This window comes from Fulmarus glacialis, unplaced genomic scaffold (assembly GCF_000690835.1).
Source record: "Fulmarus glacialis isolate BGI_N327 unplaced genomic scaffold, ASM69083v1 scaffold1561, whole genome shotgun sequence".
Lineage (NCBI taxonomy): Eukaryota > Metazoa > Chordata > Aves > Procellariiformes > Procellariidae > Fulmarus > Fulmarus glacialis.
Window position 1 is genome coordinate 54,737 of NW_009190701.1, and position 22,438 is coordinate 77,174.

General features: G+C 38.2%; 1 protein-coding gene across 1 annotated transcript in view; it reads left to right on the forward strand.

The window, feature by feature from the left end:
* LOC104082893 (plasma membrane calcium-transporting ATPase 2-like) overlaps positions 1–22,438 on the forward strand; it is a gene marked incomplete at both ends in the record, with an annotated part of 151,761 nt that overhangs the window by 53,838 nt on the left and 75,485 nt on the right. Inside the window, 2 exon segments of the mRNA XM_009586166.1 lie at positions 20,640–20,897; positions 21,899–22,024. Of these exon segments, the coding sequence (XP_009584461.1) occupies positions 20,640–20,897; positions 21,899–22,024 (384 nt within the window).

The following is a 22,438-nucleotide window of genomic DNA, read 5'->3' on the forward strand; positions in this document are numbered from 1 at the left end:
TCGCCACGTCAGGGCTCTGCTCCTGCCCCGAGCCACGGACCTGGCAGCGATGGGGAGGGGGTGTAAGAGCTGAGGGAGAAACTGGGTTTCTCTCATGCGGGACATTTTGATATTCAGCATTTTAAAAAAAAATACTAACTTTACATGAAAGCTCAAATAAGAAAGGGATAATGGAAGTAAAATTTTACAGAATGTTTAAAACTGGCCAATTGTTTTCTTTCAGCATTTTTGATTGACACGATACTGTCTTGCAATATTTCATTTGCTTATTGCTTAGGACTAACTTGAAAAGTTGCGACCATCTAAAAGTGACAGCCTTTCTTTGTAGGAATAAGGGATAATAACATGAAAATAAGAGACATACCTTGTGTTCAATGTGAAGCCGCAGGCATGATGTCTGTTTTCAAGTGTGTGGTTCTTCACAGCTTAAGGAGGGGGAAAAAAGGAGAAGTCTTTCTGGTTGAGGTGGCTTCTGTTAAAATTCCCAAGGCAAAACTCTATATTGAAAACAAAGTTAAATGATCGGTTACATTGCTTAAAACTGCTCAGCGGAGGTTTGGCTGGATTAGCCTTCCTCTTACTCATTCAACAAGTTAATGAACGGGAAAAAATACAGAAACAGGGGACGGTCCCCTGAAATTTGGTCCTCCCAAGCCACTTGCATTAAGCTGTTGGTGGTGTTGATACGCTGCTGCTCGGGGCTTGGCTGGGGTGCCTGCTGACCTCGCGTGGCTTCGTTTCCTTACAGGAGACTCTATTTCCCGGGGTTCGCCACTCAGTTGTTTACTTTTCATTCCTATAATGTGCCACATGGGTTGGTCAACAGGGACGCAAGTTGGGTATTTAAATCAGAAAGGGTATCCGTGTAGTTGGAGAGAAGACATAGCTGATCCACAGCTCCCATGCGGATGGTTGCTTATCTTCCTTCTGTGCTAAGCCTCCCTGTTGAGGTAGAACTCGCTTCTACTCAGGGTACAACTGTTCTGTGCCTGTCTAGCAAATCTTATGCTCATATGTGAACCTGAAAAAATACACGTGTATGGATTGAATGGATAGCAGGTCACAGACATGGAAACGCAAGAGCCAACGTGCTCATCAGTGCTGGATTCACCAGATAGCTGTAAAGCTCTTCAATACAGAAGGAAAGGCAGCCATGTGATGTTTAGACAAAAACCTCTGTAAAAATCAGTCTGAGGGAAAAAAACCAAACCCAGACAAACAATCTACTCCCCACCTTGTCTGGATCTATTGCTGGGGATCTGAAATGCTGTGCTGTTCTCATCTTCTCTCACGTTACTGCCTGGGAAGATGGGACTCAAAACATGCCTCATGACATTTCACCAGATTGAGCAAGTCTGTAGAAATAAGTCACAATGGGAAAGATTTGGACCAGCCATTAGTGCAGGTATCTGTGGAAGAAAGTGGAAAAAAGTAAAAATTTCATATATCTATAAAAAAGAATGTGTATATAAACACACACACGCATACACATATATATAAAGAACACAAAGGAGCTGGCAACAAACTTCTTTCTTAGTTAGGAGTGAAAGTGCTGAATTTAGTACCAGCTAGCATGAATTTCTGTCCAGTTTGTAGTCTGTACTGGTGTACATTTTTTTTAAAAAACATTTCAGTCGATTTGGGTCAGTCCAGTCCTCCTCCTTGCAAGTTCCCTACCCTTGATGCAAATTCTGCTGGAACAGGACAGCTGCAATAGGGTGTCTGCTGGGTTTCAGCTAGACTCAGGGACAATGTCATGTTGTAAGGACATGTCATCTGTCCCAATTCCCCAGCGCTTATTATAGGTATTACGGAATCTCTTGGATTAAAAAAATATTGTAGTAACATGTAATTAAGACTTTGCTCCTTCAAAACATTTCAAAATTGTGTTATTATGGGCAGTATCTCTTCATGGTTCCGGTTCTCAGCTTTCCTTAGATCAGTTTTTGGTTTTATTGCTTTTCACATGACATCTAGCTTACTAAAGGGAATTTTACCCTAATGACATACAGCAGACATTCAAGCATTCCGCTGCATCCAGGGGAAAATAAGAAATACCATCTTTCTAATACAGCTCTAAGGTCACGTTAAGAATTTTATTAATTGTTGTATATTTGCATGCATAAACAGCTGAAGTTTCCCATCCAGCTTTTAACCTTTTCTGTAAATTTTTTTTTTTTAATTTTACCCAAGGGTAATTCCTCCTACCCATCCATGTCCTATATTTGCAAATCAGCCGAGCTCCTATACCAGTTTATCATTTTCTTCAGATTCGCATGCAGGGTTTGTCTTCTGCTCTTGTACGCATTTCTCTGCACATAGCAAAATTTTCTCTCTGTTGGAGGATGCCACTGGAAATCTCAGCCTGCTGTGCTGAATCAGCAGATGCCAGTCCCCACCACACAGTCTAGCAAGATGCGTGTTAAGATTAAGGGACAATGGAGAGGGAGAAAAAACCCAACCAAACAAAACCACCCAAAAAACCTTGGCACCATCATGAGAAATAATGGCTCACAGCCGTATTGCCCTGTGGACCACTCTTAGAGGTTCATTTCTTCAATCTATTGGCACGCAAGAGGTGTGCGTTTCCTTTCTGTTTGGAAGGAACGTAGTGCATCACGTTCCGACTTCCCCCCGAGGATGAGTGCTGGGGCTTACAGGGAGAGCTAGGTGGTCTCTGTAATTCAGGCAAGGTGGGACAGGAAGGAAAAAGCCCCTTTCAGTCTTGCCATGCAGGACGGGACAGCTTGACCTTAGATTTTATATAATTCTTCTCTGTTTCCCAGTTATTAATCGATGATTTTCTTCCTTCTGTTTCTTTACCAATAGTTGTGACACAACTACATTCGTTTTAGTATTTTCAGGTAGCTGATGTTTGGAGTCTCTCACTTGTTCAGCATCCAATTCTTAGCAATTTTCTTCCTAGTCTCACAGAAACATTTTTCTTTTCAAGAGTTATTGCCCAGATCATAAACTTCTTATATTCTCTTTACGTATTCTTCCTTACTTTTTAAGTAATGTCTTAGTAGATGGATCTGTTTTTCTCTGGGGATTCTAGAAATCTTACATTTTTCTGATGAAATCAGCTTATTCTTAAATTGTATAAATACACAAAATGCCTGCTGGGGAAACCTTGAAATAGATTCTTGTGTACGCAAACACATATTGGCGCAGGAGAAACACACAGGTGTCAATCGGGCAGGAAGCAAACGTGGGATACGAAATGAAAAGCAGGATTAGCTCTGCAGGAGCACTACCATCTCATCTGGTGTGGGAAATGATACTCGGTATTATTAAATTCTGCGGTAGAGTACAATCAGTTCCTGCCAAATGTAAACATATTGTATTTATCTTTATTAATATTGATCATTTGTATTACCTTAACACTGGAAGCGAGCACTAGCAAATCTACGCATGGCTCAAGATTTCATTTTAAGCAAGAAATACCCGTGTGCCCCCCTTGCTTAAATGACCCTAGGGGGTAAGCAGTTGTTTCAAAAAAGTTAAAGAAAGTAAAAGCACTGATTATTGAGGAACTTTAACCAAATTTAATTAAACTTAATTAAAAGTAACCTCAGATAAATAATCACATTAAAATCTTGAGCCATCATCTGAGGAATTCAGTTCATTTACTTCCTAGTGAGACGCAATGAGTATAATTGAATGTAAACTAAATGTTTTAATGCAGCATTTATCAATTTTTACCTTGTCTTTACCCATACAGTCCACATCTGGGATTTCATCGTACGTTTTCCTCAGCATTTTAATTCAGTACGGCTGCTCACATGGTTAATGAAGCACATTGATTTTTTAAATCCTTTGCCAGACTTTTACATACTGAGACTCTTGCAGGGCCAATTCAAGATCCTAGGACACAAAGATTTCCACAGGGAAGTGTTGCATATGTCTCCCCCTCTCTAAAAATCTGCCTCCCTGGATTTCATTAATATGCCCTTAATATATTTGATTAATGAGTGAAAGAATCAGGAATGTCAGAAGTGAGTCAGCTGAACAAAGTTAATTCTCTATTCTTTGTGGCAGTTTTAGATCTTAGTCTTTTTTTAAAAGCATTTTACGTGTTGTAACATAGATTGCATTAAAAATACATAAATGTAGGCAGCATAAAAATCTAGTTTGTAAGGCCAACATTAATGTTATTTTACAAATCTCCTAAATCATAAAGACACAGCAATAAACAACTGTCAGTCTTTTGTGAGCCCTCCCAGTTATGAAGCCAACATTAAGACGAAAAACTGATTCCATAACATATGTGTGTGTACTTTATATTTTAAAAATGTCATCAAGTAATGTTTTGGGTACATTGAAAATCCATTATCTTAGTCCTTTCCATGATGCAAAATGTACTGTAGAAAATGTGAAGTCTTTTTAAAATAAAATGAATTAAATTTCATTCATTTTAATAACTTTGCAGTGATTTTAATCTTCCACCCTGCCTCATGAACTGTGTAAGTAAAAAAGCAAACCAACCTGGCATCCCTGAATAATTGCTTAAAGTATTCTCAGAATTTTGTTGCAGATGCTGAAAACAAGAATAATTAATAAACATCTTCAAATCTCCTGTATATCTCAAAAGGTCAAGGGAAGAGCTGAACTGTCTTGTAATCCTCGCTGTCAGTATCAACCAATCACCCCTGGCACGGCAGGGAGATCTAGCTGCTGTTTCCGAGTTCTGTGTCTGTACTGTTTGCAGTCTTTTGTAAGCACTGGTTTTAATTTTGCAGGACTCTCAACCACTTGTATAGTACAACATAGTCTTATACCAAACCAGGTACTTCTTCAGAGGGTTTTAGTTCTAACTTATTTTCATTTTACCCCTTAATTAGAACAGATTTGGAATTCCACACCCCCCCCCCAGAGCGCTTTCAAATGACTTTGTTTTGACTGCAAAAACCTGAAATGTATGTATTATTCTGTAAGTCTATATAGAGTGTGTTACATAACGTTCTTCAGGCACTGAGGAATACTAAGTCAATGGAAAACAGGTCGTATATAAGAGGGTACAAGGGCAATGCAGCCTTAAAAGCTGGTATGTCCTAACAGGAATCCTTTATCGTCTTTGCTGCTAAATAAACAACACTGATCCAGCTGTCGCTGCACTAGAGGTTTTTATTGTGCTATCCAAGGAGGAAAATTCGCAAGAGAAGCTGAGACAATTGAAGTGTAGCTATTAGAAAATAGCATTTTTATGTAAAATAGATTAGTCTCAAAGTATAGATTAATTTCAGAGTTATCACACAACTTTTGAGGAGTGTGGCTGCACACACTCAAATGCTTTTATCATTCTTCATAAAAACTAAACCATGAGATTCCCAAAGGATTTTTTTAAACCAGTCTAAACTGTCTGGCAGTACAGGGGATGAAGCAGTTGGCATCCTGGAAAATAGGAGGAACAGAAGTATTTGCCCTCTTAAAAACAGCTTGTTCTGCCAGAACGCCACCGTTTAACCTCCTTCCTCCTGAAGCTAGGATGAGGTGAAGCAGCATATGGCTTCTAGTGACATTAGCCCAATATGTTTTGTTAAAGAAATGAGTTCCTTTAAGAATTTGCTGAAGAAAGTACCTTACTTTTTAATTCCTGCCCTAAATCATACTTCAATGCAAGGTCTAAATATCCGGGAGCAGAGAACAGAACAGGTTGGAGTGTCCAGCTATTACACATGTCCAAACTCTCATGCATGCAAATTATCTCACTGTCTTCCAATACTTGTATAAAGCTATTTTCAAGAGGAGACAATTGCGCACATTTGAGATGTCATTACCAGATACACTATTTAATTTCTGAAACATTTTTGCTTTTATGTTGTTTTCTAGATTCAAAAGATGGGACAAATTTAGGTTTAGGGCTCCAAGCCTACTGGCAAGAGTCCTGGGTGTTGTGGGGTCATGGAGAGCGTGGTGCAAGGGTGGTTGGGTGGCTTGTTTATGGAGCCAGATGGAGCCTGGCTGTTGGTGTTCAGCCGTAGCTGACAAACCCGTCAGGATATAAACTGAGCCTGCAGAGCCTCTCTGGGGTTTCACACCCCAGTGCTCAAGATGACCCTACTGGGGAGAGCAAAAAAGCTCAGCGAGTGCCACCGCAGCCTCCTCCGGTGCCTCTCTGCTGGATTGTGCTAGGAGAGTAACAAACCTGGCTATGCTGGCATATTCACGCAGATTCATGTGGGCGGGTTCTGTGGATTTTGGGAGATGGCATCGTTTTGGCTGGCTCTGTGGGTTTGTGCTGAGGTGCTGAGCAGCCTGCAGACAGGGACCGCTGGGGAGGTGGTGCAGGGGGTCACCGGAGCATTGATGAGTCTGGAGAAGAGGAGGCTGGGGGGAGACCTCATCGCGCTCTACAACTACCTGAAAGGAGGTTGTAGCGAGGTGGGGGTTGGTCTCTTCTCCCAAGTAACCAGCGATAGGACGAGAGGAAATGGCCTCAAGTTGCGCCAAGGGAGGTTTAGACTGGATGTTAGGAAAAACTTCTTTACTGAAAGAGTGGTCAGGCCTTGGAACAGGCTGCCCAGGGAAGTGGTGGAGTCACCATCCCTGGAAGTACTTAAAAGATGTGTGGATGAGGCCCTTAGGGACATGGTTTAGTGGGCATGGTGGTGTTGGTTGATGGTTGGACTCGATGATCTTAGAGGTCTTTTCCAACCTTAATGATTCTATGATTCTGTGATCATCCCCCACACCCAGCGAGAGTTAGGAGGACTCTGATGGCAGCAGAGAGAACAAGCCTTGCTGGCCTTGTTTTCATCCTACGCCGAGCAACCAAGTTGTATTTACTTTAAGCTCCCCCGCACGGAGTGCAGTGCTGAGACGAGTGCTGGGTGTGTAAATCAGAGCGCGCCCCAGTCTCTGCTCCTCCCTGGCCTGGTTAATCCGCCTGATGACAGCATCCAAGGGCAAGCAAGAAGAGGCAGGGTATGAAAAAACCCACTTGAGGGGAACTTTTTGGTTGTTTAGTCCGACCCCGTACTCAAAAGCACTATCAACCATACTTACGCCACTCTTGACACAAATCTATCATACTTACTTTTAAAAGGTTCCAGTGATGGAAATTCTGTGTCTTTCCTAGATAATTTGTCTAAGTGTCCATGCAGTGAGACTGTTATTCCTGGTGTATAACCTAATTGTCTCTTGTAAGAATTTAAACACATCACTACCTTGTTCTATTTTTACATGGATGTGAATTTATCACATTATATTTTCAGCCAAGTTTGTCTACTTGAAGACAATTTGATTATAAATAGCAATGGATAGCTGTTTATGGGAACTTGCCCAGCTTTTTCAATAGGAATTTGAAATGTGAATAGCATGTCAATAATACAGAGGAATACAAGTATTGCACTGAATTTGACAAAGGGAGCCAAAATATTCTCTTAAAATTATTTACCTGGTGTTTAAAAAAAATCAAAATTCCCTCAAACCAATGAAAAACCAAAAGCTCTGAGAACATCTTTATTGCCAAAAGTTAACATTAATAGCTCATAAAATAAAACAATGTGAAATACAGGAATACTGAGTGTTCTATTATTTGATTGTGAATTAAAAAATCAGTTCTAATTTACCAGCTTTAAAATCTCAAATATTTTTCAAATTTGCAAAATCACCTGTTTATTCTGTGACATTTCTTAATTCAAAGTATTTTGGGATCAGGTTATAGGATTATTTTACAGTTTCAAGGGAGGGTGCTGTTTGCCAACTAGTCTGCCTGAGTTCATACAAACGATGTGAAAACCCAAAGTCTGCATGCCCTTATGGTTCATGTCTGTTGGTGGGTTTGAATTAGAATGGGAAATTATTATCTGGAAAAAAATGTTTAAGCACAGATGACTGAAACAAAACAGGTATACCTTTTCGAACACCAGAACTGTGATGACAAGGCAGATATATAGCACTTTGCTGCTTTCTTTTTCTGGAGAAACCAGGAATGATAAAACAGGCCTTTGAGACAAAATATCTAAAACTCAGCGTGAAGTATATGCACACACGTGTAATCAGGCATTGAATTGGGACCTTGGGAAAAGAATCTTAAAATCTCTTAACTTCAGATCTTCATAGATGCACCTGAGGGTTTTTTCTAAAGCTTAATCAGGCAGAGAATAGAAAAGCCCCCACCCTGCTCTACTCCACCTTCAGGAATAAAGCACAGACAGGGGAGTGTGTGGTGGTGCAGTCCACGTCTGTTCCATCTCATGCAGTAGGGTTAGTGCTAGGAGTAATGGCACTGAATTATACTACTTTTTAAGTATGTGTGTCTGTGTGTGCATATGATATGTATGTTACATGAAAATATGCACATATATTACGTATATATACATATATATCTCTTATCAGAAAAGTAACAATTTAAACAGTTGATTCCAATTTATTTCTGTTACTGCATAAGGAGTTTGCCTTTTCTCTTTAGGATATGCTGCTCATCGTGTTTCAGTTAAGTATACATAAACTTTTAGAATCTTAAAAACTACATGAGGTGAAACCAAAATTAATCCACAGAAAATATAGAATGTATGTTTTAAACGGAGGTTATTCTAATTACACGCAGCTTTAGCTTGCTTTGGATGTATCTGCATTAACATTTTAGTTTGGATCCAGAGCACACTTCAGAAATTACATCTCCTGTGTGTCCCCAGTTGATATGCTTTGGTTCACATTGCAGGGTGCTTTCGGGGAGCGCACAAACTGGATGTGCATTCAGATGGGATTTTATCCCATCCTTCGGGATGAAACTGAACTGAAAAATACGGTCCAGAAACATGCTTCCTTAGCAAATAGATTTGCACTGTAAAACTACTTTTACAGGGCCACCCTATTTGCTAGTGTTGATAGAACTTTTTAATGCCTTCTGGTGCAAGACATTATGATATAATGTTTAATCTTTAACCTCTTAAAGTTTTATAGCACAAAGTAATGAAGATGAGAAATTTAATGAAAGCAATAAACACTGCAGTTTATGAGCTGGTTTTGTGACTGAGGCCTAGAAATCTTCCATATCTTTTTCAACCTGGTTTTCTTGTTCTCATGAATATGACTGATGAGTGAGGGAGTAACAGCATCAAAAGAGCACGAGATGTTTCAAGAACTGGCTCTAGAGCACATCACCATAGCCTAAGCTCAAAAGAGCACTGGTTTCATTTTCTGGTTTTGCAGTATCCTAGCTGTGTTAGGCTGCTTAAGCTATTCAGTTGCAAATTTTCTTAATCAGTGGCTTTCAAGCTGTGGTCTGTGGACCTCTGAGAATCTATGAATTACTTTAAAGGGGCCTATTAAAATCAGGAACCTATTCTTACTAACCTCTCTCTGCAGGACTTGTAGGTTGGAAGAAGTTGACAATTACTCTTTAAATGGTCTAGATGTATGAAGTGTATCAGTCAGCAATCATAACTTCATGCTGTCTGTCAAGATTTCTAGGCGTAGTCAACTTTTTTCAATATTGTCTTGCAAATTTTTGGTAGCATTTCTGTTAAATACGGTCTGTCTCTGAAATCATCTTAGTTATAACATCTTGGTTTAAAGCACAAAAAAAAAAGGGAATATTTTTGAAAGCAAGTACATTTTGTTTATATTAGGACACAATCAAAGAGCGATGGAACAGTACAAGCATCCATTACTCGGGCAGATGCCACTCTAAAAGCCTTCTTCAGTGATTGCTCTTCAGATTATTCTGCTTGAGAAATGAGAGAATGGGCTTTGTTTATAAGGATTTAGTAGATGAAGCATAACTAAGAAAGCTCTCAATCTGATTATGTATATATGAAATATTTGTTGCTCTATCTTTACATTAAATGTTTTTCTTACGTCTATTTAAAGTCAAGTGCCTTGATGATAGCCAGTTTGCTATTAAGCATTTATTTATTTTCATGGACTCCTGTGTTTCCTGGTGCATTCAGTGATGTGCATTGGGAGTGGGAGCTGAGGAAGCGTTCAAATCCTCCTCTCCATCCAGCTGTGTGTAGGAAGTACTGGAAATCATCAGGGATTGCTACATGAGAAATGGGAGCATCCTTCCTATTTTTAGAAACTAACTGCAGCTTTAGCTTTCCAACATCTTTGTACAGGGTGCCTGGATAATTGGAGCTCCAAATGTACCATATTTTCTTGAGATTATATGTGGTTTTTTTCTTCAGCTGTGTGTTCAGGACCTAAATGGGCCATTCATGTTTAATAAGGTTCTCCTAAGACAACTTTACCCCCGTAGCTGCAGTGTTCCCTATGCAGGTTTTTTAATAGCAAGGTTAGAATTCTACATCAAACTTAATTAAACTTATCCAAGTGAATAAATGTCAACATATGGACAAACACTTCACTGCTAATATCAAGCTAACAAAAATTCTAATTTCTTCCTATCGGTTTTATTCATAATGTTTTGTTTGCATTGGCATAATAGCCTGTTCCAAGTGTGGTCTTACAATATATGATCATGAAAAAGGGCATTCCTTTCCCTCCTTATTTTACTCTGAATCAGCCAATGCTATTTATATTAGTGTTCCAGTTAAGTGATTCAACACTCATGCAGTTCTCTGGGATCAGAGTCTCCTACATTGTTAATTCAATTTAGTACATATATATTTCAAACTTAGTTTGTCTTTTACATTCAGTTTTGTCATAGTTCTGACATTTAAATAATACCAGCTGAAGGGAATCCCTCATTTGTGCTATGCGTTCTTCGTTGCTGTAAATTGGTTTGCCCTGTTGCTGATGCAGTGTAAACTTAAATGCTTTTCTGATATAGTCAAATCAGTTGAGTTATCCCCAGAAACCCTAACTGGAGGTATCAAGGCTGGCCACTAAACCAAATTTCACAGCGAAGTATTGATACATATTTCTGTTCTTCATTGGAACTGAACCAAGGTCTTTCACCTTTTTTTTTTTTCATGAAAAACCCTGAGAAAAGAGGCTAAGCTGAATGTCTGAGCAAGAGGGTTTAAGGTTAAGACCACGTACACCTGGTCTGCATTCTTGTAACAGTGACTGAAATTTGGAGAATTTTGTAACTCCAGTCTTACACGTCCTGAATGAATACAAAGAAACCTTCAACCTTTACCAGAAATTTCATTGTGGACATTGATATTTGTACTGAAATGAAAAGTTACATCAGAAACAATTGTTTTTGACAAATGTACGGATTTAGATTTTTTCAATATCTCTATAGAGACAGTTAAATAATAATAGTAAGTTTATATTTCTTTATGGAATAGTTATAGGTTATACTAACAGATACACAAGCTGTTTGTAAACTATATCTTTACTAGAGAAGGTCATTGTTACAATTATCCCAGCACAGCCTTCCTAGTGTAGACAAAGCTCTTGCTCTGTGGAATATATTACCCTGTACTGGGAACCTTAGTTTTTGACTGACAGTCTTTACTTCTCTCAATTAACCCCTAAATAATTACTTACTTACAGAATTTAAGAGAATGATTATTTCATTTTATTTCATTATTTTGTCTTTTTTGAAAAAGTTTTTAATATCTCATACATTTAGTAATGCCTGGGAAGCTGTTTATGATTGTTTATTATTATGGGGTAAGTATTTTCAATGATGTGTGAAAACACTTGTTTTGCAAATTCTTACTGGGTTGCACAGCAAATATATTTGCTTAAAAGATAATTAAGTGATCATAATTGCTCTTTTGTAAGTGTTTTGATGAAAATATATTGCATTGATTGTTTTATAATATGCTATCCTGGTTTTTACCATATTCTAAAATGCTTACAAATGGCCTACGTCTAGATCATTCAAGGTTGCATTAAAACTTTATTTCGTAGATACTGTCTCTTCTGAAGCTTCCCTATTACAAACTTCTTGATTCTTAACTGCCTACTTTTGTGGCTGGGTATACAGTCTGTCTGTCTGTCTTTCGGCTCTCTCTCTCTTCCCCCTATTTCCTTTGAACCTATCACCTTTTGAATGGGATAGAATGAGGGAGGGTCTGCTCATCCAATAGTGGTTTGGGTTTTTTGTGTCAATTGATATTTTTATTGCAATGTGGAAATCTGGAAAGACCATACATTTGGTGTCTCTGTAAGAAGCAACAAGAAAGAAAACATAGTTTTATACACAGATTCTCAGAGTCAGCAAGGAAAGCCCGATTTAGGTATCACGCTCTGCCCAAGAACAGGTAACTCTAAAGGAAGTATGGAAATGATACTGTATATGTCATGGACTCAGTTAAAAAAGTAGATGTATCACTTCTAAAATACAGATGGAACATAGGAAGTGGAACATCAGTTTTCAGGAGCCAAGCATTTGTCCAAAGAATGGTTTCACTCTGGTTTTGCTCGACTGTATCAAAACTATCTGTGCTGCACTGTTCACCAGCGCAAAGTGTGCGTAGGGAGCAAATTCATTACTGGATGTCAGTGATATTGATGAATGACGTAAGTTTAAGACTAGAGCTGGCTTCAGTAACAACACATGAAGGACTTGTAAAGTGCAAAATGTGCACATTGTGTCATATGGGACCTGCAAATTAAATAATTGTTTCATAATGTAAAGTGACCTACATCTGGTTGCTACAAATCTGTGTTGGGCTGCAAAACATTAAGTCCCATAGATACTTTCCCTTCATTAGAGATATGTAGATCATCGACAAAACTGGGGTGCTTTTATATATTGCTCATTAGATAGATTTCCAGGTTGCCAGGCACGACTTAACTCTCAGCTGGGGACATGAGTTAATGAGATTTAGAACTTTGGGATGAAATACAAAAATCTTCTCACACATTCTCCAGGAAGAGGTTCTCCAGAAGTATTAATTCCGTAAGTAAAACTCAGCTAGGACATGACCTTGCAAGGATTGTTGAGTAACTGCACCTGAACTCTTATTAATAAAAACAGAGAACAACTTTCAAGGTCTGATTCTTATATTTGAAAACTGTCTTTTACTTTTTGAACATGTGGCTATATTTACCAGACATTTTTAGCTCTCAGCAATATACAGTAAAACTAAAGCAATCGGATGTCAAGGTTTTCCCTAAGAACAGGACTTGTGATTAAAATTCCCATGTTGGCCTTTCTCTACTTTCTCCAAGTGGCAACATAAGGAAACAAAACTGAACATAAACATTACAGAAATAGCTGTATGGTCCTGTTCCCTTCCATTGCCTTCGGTGGAGCTAGGACCCCATCCTTTTGACTGATCTTTACAAAATGCATTTCCTTGGAGGTGCCAGTCAGCAGAATCTTCCTCGACATATTGCATCTCTTGAAGTTGAGTGAGTATTTTAATTAACATTTCTCTGCTCACAAATGTTTGTGATCAGGCTGAGGAATGTGTGAATATATATGCTTTCAGGGCTTACAGATTTGTTTCCTTGCATGAATATGTCAAAACTGTGTAAATATTTAATATTGAACTCTAAAGTTGACAGTTATATAACTAACCTACAGGGACAGTATATTTTTTTTTTCCTCCCCCCACCACTGGAGTCCTTATGTAACAAACTGATGTATCACAAAGCAAGGAATTCTAATACTGTTTTCAAGCAAGCACCCAAAAATCACTTTCAGCGAGCATACAAGCACCCTAAACCTGAAATGTGTGTAGTATGAATATCTCAGGTTAGTAAATCCCTTCTGCTTGGCTGGCCACAGAAACGAATGGGTTTCTGGAGAACGCAGTCGGACTTACTACAAGTAACTAGAAAATGTTTTTCACGGTTGAATACGTCCTTGGAGAGTATGAGAGAAAGACTTCATTTTTGAAGTTCTGGTGGTTTCTGCCCCTTTGCTGTTAGCTGTGGCTCCGCAGTGACGCGTGGAGCTCTGCCAGCCTGTGCCCGCGCTGCCTGGTGCGGAGCCCTCACCGGCAGCGAGCCAGCACCTGGCGGTGCGTCATCACACGGAGCGTTTTGGGAAGGAAAACCGGTACTTCAGTAACTGGCAATCGCTCTTTGGACTCATTTTGTAGCAAATGATACGATGCAACAAGGGATTTGTAAAAATAAATATTACAGTATCTGTTACAGCTTAAAAAAAAATCTTGTTAATGAGGGGATTTAGGACATTGATTGCGTAATTTTTGGTTATTGTTCCTTCTTACCCAACTGACTATGTTTGATAAAATAAGTAACATCACTTATGATGTTAGTAACAAGAGCCCAGCTCTGCTAATGAAAAAGCTGTAACTTAGAGCTGCTCAGTTTGCTTTAGTAACATCAGTGCTGGAGCTGCAGCTAAGGAAAAATGTCTTTACAGAAAGCGATTAAATAAAAAGTTTTTATCGTGGGAACTGTTGTCTTTCTGGTGACAAAACCAGTTTGACTGACTAAAAAAATTACCTCTGGGGGTGTTACAAGATTTTCCTGGGGAATTTAAATGCCACAAGGTATTCTCAGCTTAAAAATAGAAATGTGTAGGTTGAAATGAGCAGCTGAGAGGTATGTGCTGTAGGTTGGGACTTAGGAATACAGATGTTCACAGATTTTTAAAAATATACTTTTTCTGATTTAAAAATTACCATGCTGCAGCTTAAGACTGTATGGTTTGTAATTATAATTGTTATCCTATTCAAAGAAGCTTTAAGAATCGCCTCATAACTATTTGAAATCTTAAACAGATATTCTTTTTAGCTGCACAGTGCTTGCACACTTCTTTCTGTATTTGCCCAGATTTGGTTGATATTACGAGAAACGTGTGTTGAAATGGTGTCTGTGACCTTAAAAGCATTCCAGTTTTCAATAGGACGCGAGCCCGGTAAACTGTCAGATGATGCTGTCTGGCTATTTGGGGCCTTTTCCTTTTTTTTTCCTTTCCCCCTTTCTGGCTTTCACCAAACTTGAAATGATTAATATCATCAACCAGATTATTTTCCAGTTTCCAAATTATTATTGCCAGTTACAGTGAAGTTTCTTGCTTACTGTCCTCCTGAAATGCTTTAACCTGCTCTTGTGTACCTTCCTCTCCTTCCTCGCCTTCCCCTTTTGGCACAAGTGTGTTCAAGGCTTTTCTGTCGTACGGTTCCGTTCCCTTCTAATACCCGAGGCCTTGCGTTCCTACGTTTTCTTTCTAAAACCTTATAGATAATTAAGATACTGCTAATGCCGGATGGGCTTCTCGGGCTAATTTTGAAATGACTGGTAATTAATTAAGTGCATGAAAGGGTCCAGCACAGGCTGAGTGCTGGGGTATTTGCTCGGCTTTCAGGTTCTTGGGCAGGTTTTGTGGCCCATAGCTCTTGCGCCGCGCTTGCTCGCCAGCTCTGATGAGACGGAGCCCAGGTTGCTACGGCTTCAGATGGACTGACTATCTGTGCTGGTTTGAATTACTTTCCCACTCTTTTTTTCCTGAATCCTCTTTACTTCTGGATTCTATTTTCCTTTCATCTGCCTTCTATAGAAAACTTTTTCAACAGTCTTTGCTGACCTATTTCTGGTCAAATTTCAAGCTTTTAAAATTCTGTTCTCCTTCCACAAGTTTTTGGTAATGTACTTTGGAGATATTTTATGGAGGACACAATCATATTAGTCCCCTTTTGTATTTTTGAATGTTCTTTGAGGCCGCACTGTCAGGTCCTCCCACTCTGCTGGGGGGGTTCGGCTCACCTCTGTGTCCCTGCACACTCTTTTTGAATACGCCAATCCGTTTTGTAACTTCAGCTGCTTCTTCTGTACCAAAGGAGTTACAGCCCTTCACATTCTTGACTTGCAGTCAAGTCTTTATAATCTCAGTTTCAAACTGAGTACACGTTTTCTGTCTCATGAGGATGAGACTTTGGGGAATGACACACACACGGCATATGTTCATAGTTACGGTAGAAAATAGCTTCATATTAAAAACTTGTTTACTTTTTTGAAATTGAATCTTCTGACAGATAGGACCTATGTTAAGTATAAGTTTAAATGAGTACTTCACAACTCACTCTCTTGGAATAAAAGCATATCACAAATCACATATGCATATTAAAACTGCTTTTGTGATGCTCTCAGTCTGTGCCTTTCAGTAAAATCGCAGGCGTATTTTTCGGTAACATTGGGAACCAAGTACTATCTTGTGAAAGCACAACGGCAATCTTAGACCTTACACAATTTTTTAAAGCTTGTGTGAGCATTTTTAATAAACATTAGATGCTTTAAACTATATTTTACTACTTAGGCGTATTATTATTACATCTTTTGTGTGTCTTATTTGTATTCCTTATTTTCCCCTTATCTGTAAAGTCAATACTGTGTCACTCTGTGTACTACAATAAGGAGGACAGATAGTATAAGTGTACAGTTAAGAAGTATGTGGTTTTTTTCTGCTATGAATACATACAGTTTCTTCCTGTAAATTCATATAAGTCTTTCCAGAATTTCTAGAAAATCCCGTGTGATATAATGGCAGAAGAAAAAGAAAAAAAATTGTTTTTCCTTAAGTATATAAGAAAGAATTCTACAAACTTATACCAATGGAGATGCAAGTTTCCATTTTTTTTTCCTATTAAAAGGGACTACTTCTAAAATAGTTTTGAAACAAGAACACCACATCATTCAAGAAAATGTTTCCTGACAGATAGGTCATCTCTTGAAGGGCAGCTTGCATTTTTAAATCCTGCTTGTCTGTAAATCTCTGTTTAAAAAAAATCTGCTCTGAAGTGTTACTATTGTAAGAACTAGATAGTTATTTACTCCCTTGAAGTTGCTAGAGTTTATTCCTATAATGAGAATGATGTGCACATTTTGCATTAATTTATCTAGCACTTTCATCCCATTTTATTTCTGTGGGACTATGAAAAGCAAAGACAAAATTCTGGGAAAATCTGATGATCAGCGTGGTTAGTCATGTAAAGAGCCTGGTTTTAGTTATATTAGGCTAGATCCGCAAAAAGTGCAATTTCATTTCTGAACTGTTGTTACAAGTATCTACCTGGAAATCTTAGATATTCAAAAGCCTTGCTCAGCTGCTGCTTGAACTTGGAGATACCTAGTCCTTTGTGTCCAAACTCCTTACATAGCTGAAATTTTGCTTTCTCCTAACCTGAAACATACTGATAACAAAGTGTTTTTCTGATCGTTTAGGACCACCATTCATCTGACATGTGGGATTAAATGAGGGAACCAGCTAGAGCAGACAGGAACACACGTGTTCATGGTGCGTAGGAGAGGACATGGTTGGCCAGCCTGCAGGCTGGGGATCTGCAGGGCAAAAGATTCCCATTTGTGTACTGTCAACCTTTTTGTGGTCTTTAGAATTGTGGTCCCGAGTTCTGATCCTCTGAGAGAGAGGAGAAAAAAAAAAAAAAAAGAATTTGTGTCTCCCATATCCTGGTTGACTGTTTTAATTTTGAGTCGTATTAAATAAAAACAATATGAGCTGTCTGCTTCATGCTACCTGTCCACCTCTATGGGTAAATTTACCTCTTAGCGTGTCAGATAACCTGGACCAGTGGATCACAGAAAGAAGCAACACTTGTAGTTTTATAGAAGCCAGATTGAATCTCGACCAGTAAGGAGTCTAAAATCCATAAAGCAACTCACCTTTCTTCCATCCAAAAGACTAACTTCTGTTTTTGACCATGTCTATCAATTAATTTCTCTACTCCGGGCTTTCACTCCAAGAATTCCTTCCTCCCCTTCAAATACCTTTCCTCCATCTGAATTTAGCATTGTCTGATTGGATGAACAGAAAATAAATAAAATGCATTTGAACTTTTGTTGTTTCCATTGGGTTATGGAGGATTTTCTCAGGATTTTAAAAGTTAAAACCATTAATTGTTATTCAGTGCAGAAGCTTGTCAAATTTAGGGACACTTTCTAAGAACTTGATCTAAGTTCACTCTGTTTTCTCCAGATTTTCTTTCTTTCTTACAATCATTTTTTCAGCTGAATTGTGTTCTTTGCTTGTGCATAATCTATGAGACAGGTAAACACAATTCCTTTCATCCTAATGATAACATCTTGTATTATTTACATGCTATGTTAGACTATTTTTTTCTGGTTATATGAACATACTAGGAATGGCATTGTTTATGTTAACATGGAGATCAGTTCTGACAACACATACAGACAAAATCAATTTCATTACTCAAGTCAATGAATATTTTTATTTTTTACCTGTTTTTACTGAACCAAGAAGTTTGTTTTTTTCCTGAAGGGACACAGAAATATTACTCTCCAAGCCATTCAAGGTACAGTGTGTTAGCACTGGGTTCGAGTGCACTGACTAGCTGTCGTTTTGTTTCTCTGACACATCTCAGCGGCAGTGACCAGACCTGTTGGTTCTTTGGGATGATAGCAATGACCTTCTCAAAACTGGTAGCTTTCTGCCGTGGAGAGAGAATATTCTACTCATCTAATATTACTATAAAGTTTATACATGTCCAGGGCCATAATGGCATCCTTATAATGAAGGACAAAGCACAGCTTGTGTCTTTCAAGTGGCTGATTTTTTGGGGTATGCTGATATAGCTCAAATTAAAAACTTGTCTTTAAATATTACATAATATTAGTTCTTGATTTTGTAGAAAATATCGTGGTATAAATTATCAGTAATCCATATGCAGAAATCAAAGCTTTTCAGTGAAAGCATAAGAAGGCATGCTACAGAATAAAGTAGATAAACATCACCCCAGTGGAAATGCCTAAAACCGCTGAGGAGCGGAGCTGCCCCCCTCTTGGGTCAATCTGCAGCCTGGACCAAGGGATCGGCCGTAGCAAACAACACCTCTTCGTACTGTTGGACGAGCTAGACTAAATTTCAACCACAAAAAAGGAAATAAAATCAGTCTTTGACTGTGGCTGGACCAGGCCATGTTTCTTTTGTGAGAAATGGGAGATGAGGTGTGCTGTTAAAAAGAACAGGATATTCATGGCACTTAATTCTAAATCGTATCTATGAAAAATGAATAGTGAATTTTTGTCTTATATTTGCCAAAACAGAACTACTTGTACTAGGAAAGCACTTAATCCAAACAAGGCAAAAGTGAATCTACTGATTTGGAAGAGGAACCTAAAATCTATCGTAGACCAATTAAGATGATTAAGGTTAAACAGAGCAAAGTTCATTAGTCCTTCCCAGAAGTAACGTTCTGCTGAAGGAAAAAGTTGAAGGTGTGGTTTGTAAGTTGCATTTGCGACTGGTTTTAAGTAGCTGAAGGTACTGAACTTACAAAAGGTTACTTAGTTTCTTTCTTGGGTGCTATAAAAATGGTTTCTTTAGCAAGGTTCTTGTACTGCAGATAAAGGTTCACATGGGTCACCAGTCTAAGGGCATCCCTGCTAGGAAGGCCCCTTCTCTTGGGAGTGTGCTTTGCTTTTCAGTTAGGTTAAGTCCAAATTTAAACTAGAGAGGACACCGGTAAAAACTCCATTTATTTTAATTTACTTCTGTTCACTTACTGGAAGTTCACTCTCATCTTTCTTCCTTTGACTTTTGGTAATTTTGTTACTGTTCGTACGCGAGAGTAATTACTCAGCTGGTTAATGAATTATGATGCTTATGTTACAGGGAAATCTTTGAAACTTAAAAATAGAAATTAAATTGCTTGTTAATTCCCTCTAGTGACAGGTGATGAATATACCAAAATTAAACATTAGTCATAGATGGAAGCAACACGGTTGCTAAGTTGCTCAACTCCCTGGTACCTGGGTAAGATGGAGGAGTGATGTCAAATGCCTACCTAGTTCGGTTCTTCATGAAAAATCAAAAGATTTCTTTTCTCCCTTGGTCCCTCGGGAGAGGAGGCTCTATTTTTTTCTCTCCTGTCAGTTGGGGTATCTCTGAATTGTGTGATTCTAGTATGTGTACTTTGCTGTCCACTATTATAAACTACCTTTTTTTAGGTCTTATTTCATTAAGAAGGAGAGCTATATTAGTTTTATTTTATTATCTAGGAAATTTATTTAAATTTTAATTGCATATGACTTTGAAATAATTAATTAGCAGATGTGTATAAAACAATTCAGAATTAACCCTTCAGAATTAATACATAAAACGTATTTTTTTAATACTGTTTTACTTGTGAAAAAAATAATATACTTACAGTTCTATAAGCATGCTGCTATATTTCTCTGTGTGGAAGAATGATGAATTAATATTAGGCTATTATTTTTACTCAGTGTTCCCTAATACATTTCATTATCACATTTAAATACTAATATACTTAGTTCATCTCAGTATTTTTTAAACAAGTGTTCCTTATAAGTGTGTTTAGTTGAGAACATTTAGAAATCGTATTGAAAATTATTTCTTAAATCTGTTTTAATCTGTTTTCTTTAATCTGAGTTTAATGTCATTGCTTTCAATTGGTTGATGTTACTCGTTGTTTTAGTCCTTCTTGCTACTCTTAGTAAGTCCTCCTTATTTCTGGAAATGCTTGATGGCCCAGGTGGAGCTATCGACCCTTCTGTTAAGTAACAGAATTGGTGCCTTCTTTTCCTGTATTTAGTTTGGGTTTGCCGAGGATAGCTTGTTTGGTAGAAAAATTAAAAGATGTAAAATGTCTATTAATTTGTTTTCTTTCTCTTTTCCTCGGACATCTTTATTTCTACTTTTTCTCTATTCTGCCATGTTTCATTTAGCAGACAGCACTTTGAAAAGCAGTTCTATTCCTTAACCTTGTTGTCATTTCACAGCAAGTTTTTCTTCTTGTGATAAACATGATAAACCCACTCTTCGCTTGACTGAATGATTAATGTTGTCTTTGCAGGATGTGGTACTGCAGCAGGAGGAGCTGAAGATGAAGGTGAGGCTGAAGCTGGCTGGATTGAAGGTGCTGCCATCCTACTGTCTGTTATCTGTGTTGTACTTGTCACTGCCTTCAATGACTGGAGCAAGGAGAAACAGTTTCGTGGGCTTCAAAGTCGTATTGAGCAGGAACAGAAATTTACTGTTGTCCGAGGTGGACAGGTTATCCAAATCCCGGTGGCAGAGATAGTAGTTGGTGACATTGCACAGGTGAAATATGGTAAGTTCTGTCAACATGACGTCTGCTTTTCTGGACTTTATTTATTCTCCTTTCCCTTTCTAGCAGAATAGACTCACTTCACTGGAAGTGATTTAAAAGACAGAGAATTATGTGGTGTCATTACTGTCCATGTTAAGATAACAATTTGGCTGTTAGAGCAAAAGGAAAGCCTAAGCTACTTGCAATAAAATTGCACTAGGCAATTCATATTATTTTTGTAATCTTCGCTTCCTTTCACTGACAAGGACAAAAACTGTTCATACAAAGGTAATTCTCTTTCATGGAAGATTACACTATTTGGAATTTTTGGTCTGTCCAGTTAGGAATAAGAGGAAGTATTTTTAAATGCTCTGTGAAAGGGAGTTGTGCCTCTGTGCTCACCCCACTTGGTACGCTGCTCCAGAGCTACGGATCCTATAAGTCCCCCCAGATCAGATGCTTCTGGTAGGTGGATGCCTTATGGTTACATGCCATAGGAAAAGCCCTGTGCTGCAGCGAACAGGAGGACTTTTGCAGGAATTCTGTGTTTGATTGAGCTGGTAAATTCCAGCAAAATGCCTGTTCTACCAGCCATCACGTTTCTCCTGGACTTAGCTAAGGGCTTCCTGAGAGGGGAGGGGGAAAGGGCAGCTTGACTGTTTATTAGCCACTGTTAATTCCTGTGAAGTCTGATAGAGGAACCTTCATGTCATGTTAAGAAGAGTCCTCCCCCTACCAAATCTCAGTGATTATTATGTTCATCGTAATTTAAATGTGATGCATTCTGATTCTGGGATAGCATTGGGCAAAAAACACTTGCAACACAAAGGCCCTTCGCTAGGGTTGCAATAATACGGCTAATATGGACCGATACGGTAATAGTTCTTTCACTTTTGCTTTCATTTTACATTTTAATGCAATTGTTGTTAAATGTGATTTTGTAATAAAAATCATTATGTAATTATTAATTAACAATCTTACTAAACTACTGTGGTTTTCCATTACCATGTTCTTACTGAAAGGTGATCTTCTACCTGCCGATGGGATATTTATTCAAGGAAATGATCTTAAAATTGATGAAAGCTCTTTAACCGGAGAGTCAGACCAAGTCCGCAAATCTGTTGACAAAGACCCAATGCTACTGTCAGGTAAATCTGCCTGAATTCTTGCTGAGTTATCTTTTATGCACTGCTTTGCTCATGTTTTGTTTTGTTTTGTTTTTCCACACCATCAGGTTTTGGTCGCCAAGATACAACTGATCTTTTGAACACAGACACTGGCCTTGTCTGTTTGTCATTCAAAAGTCATGCTATTGTTTTTTGATTGTGTTTAATTATTTCTGATCATCATACTTACTTCATAAAGTGAGAAAGTGATGAAACATTTTCAGAAGAAAAGGAAAGTATCACTTAATGAAGTTACAATTGTTTCAATTAATTGTATGCTAGTTTTAATTTAACCATTAAATTTCAAAGCCTTTTAAAGTCTCTTTAAATACTTTGCATGTGTACGAGAGACAATACAAAAAGAAACAATGTGCTTAGAAGGAAACGGATATACTA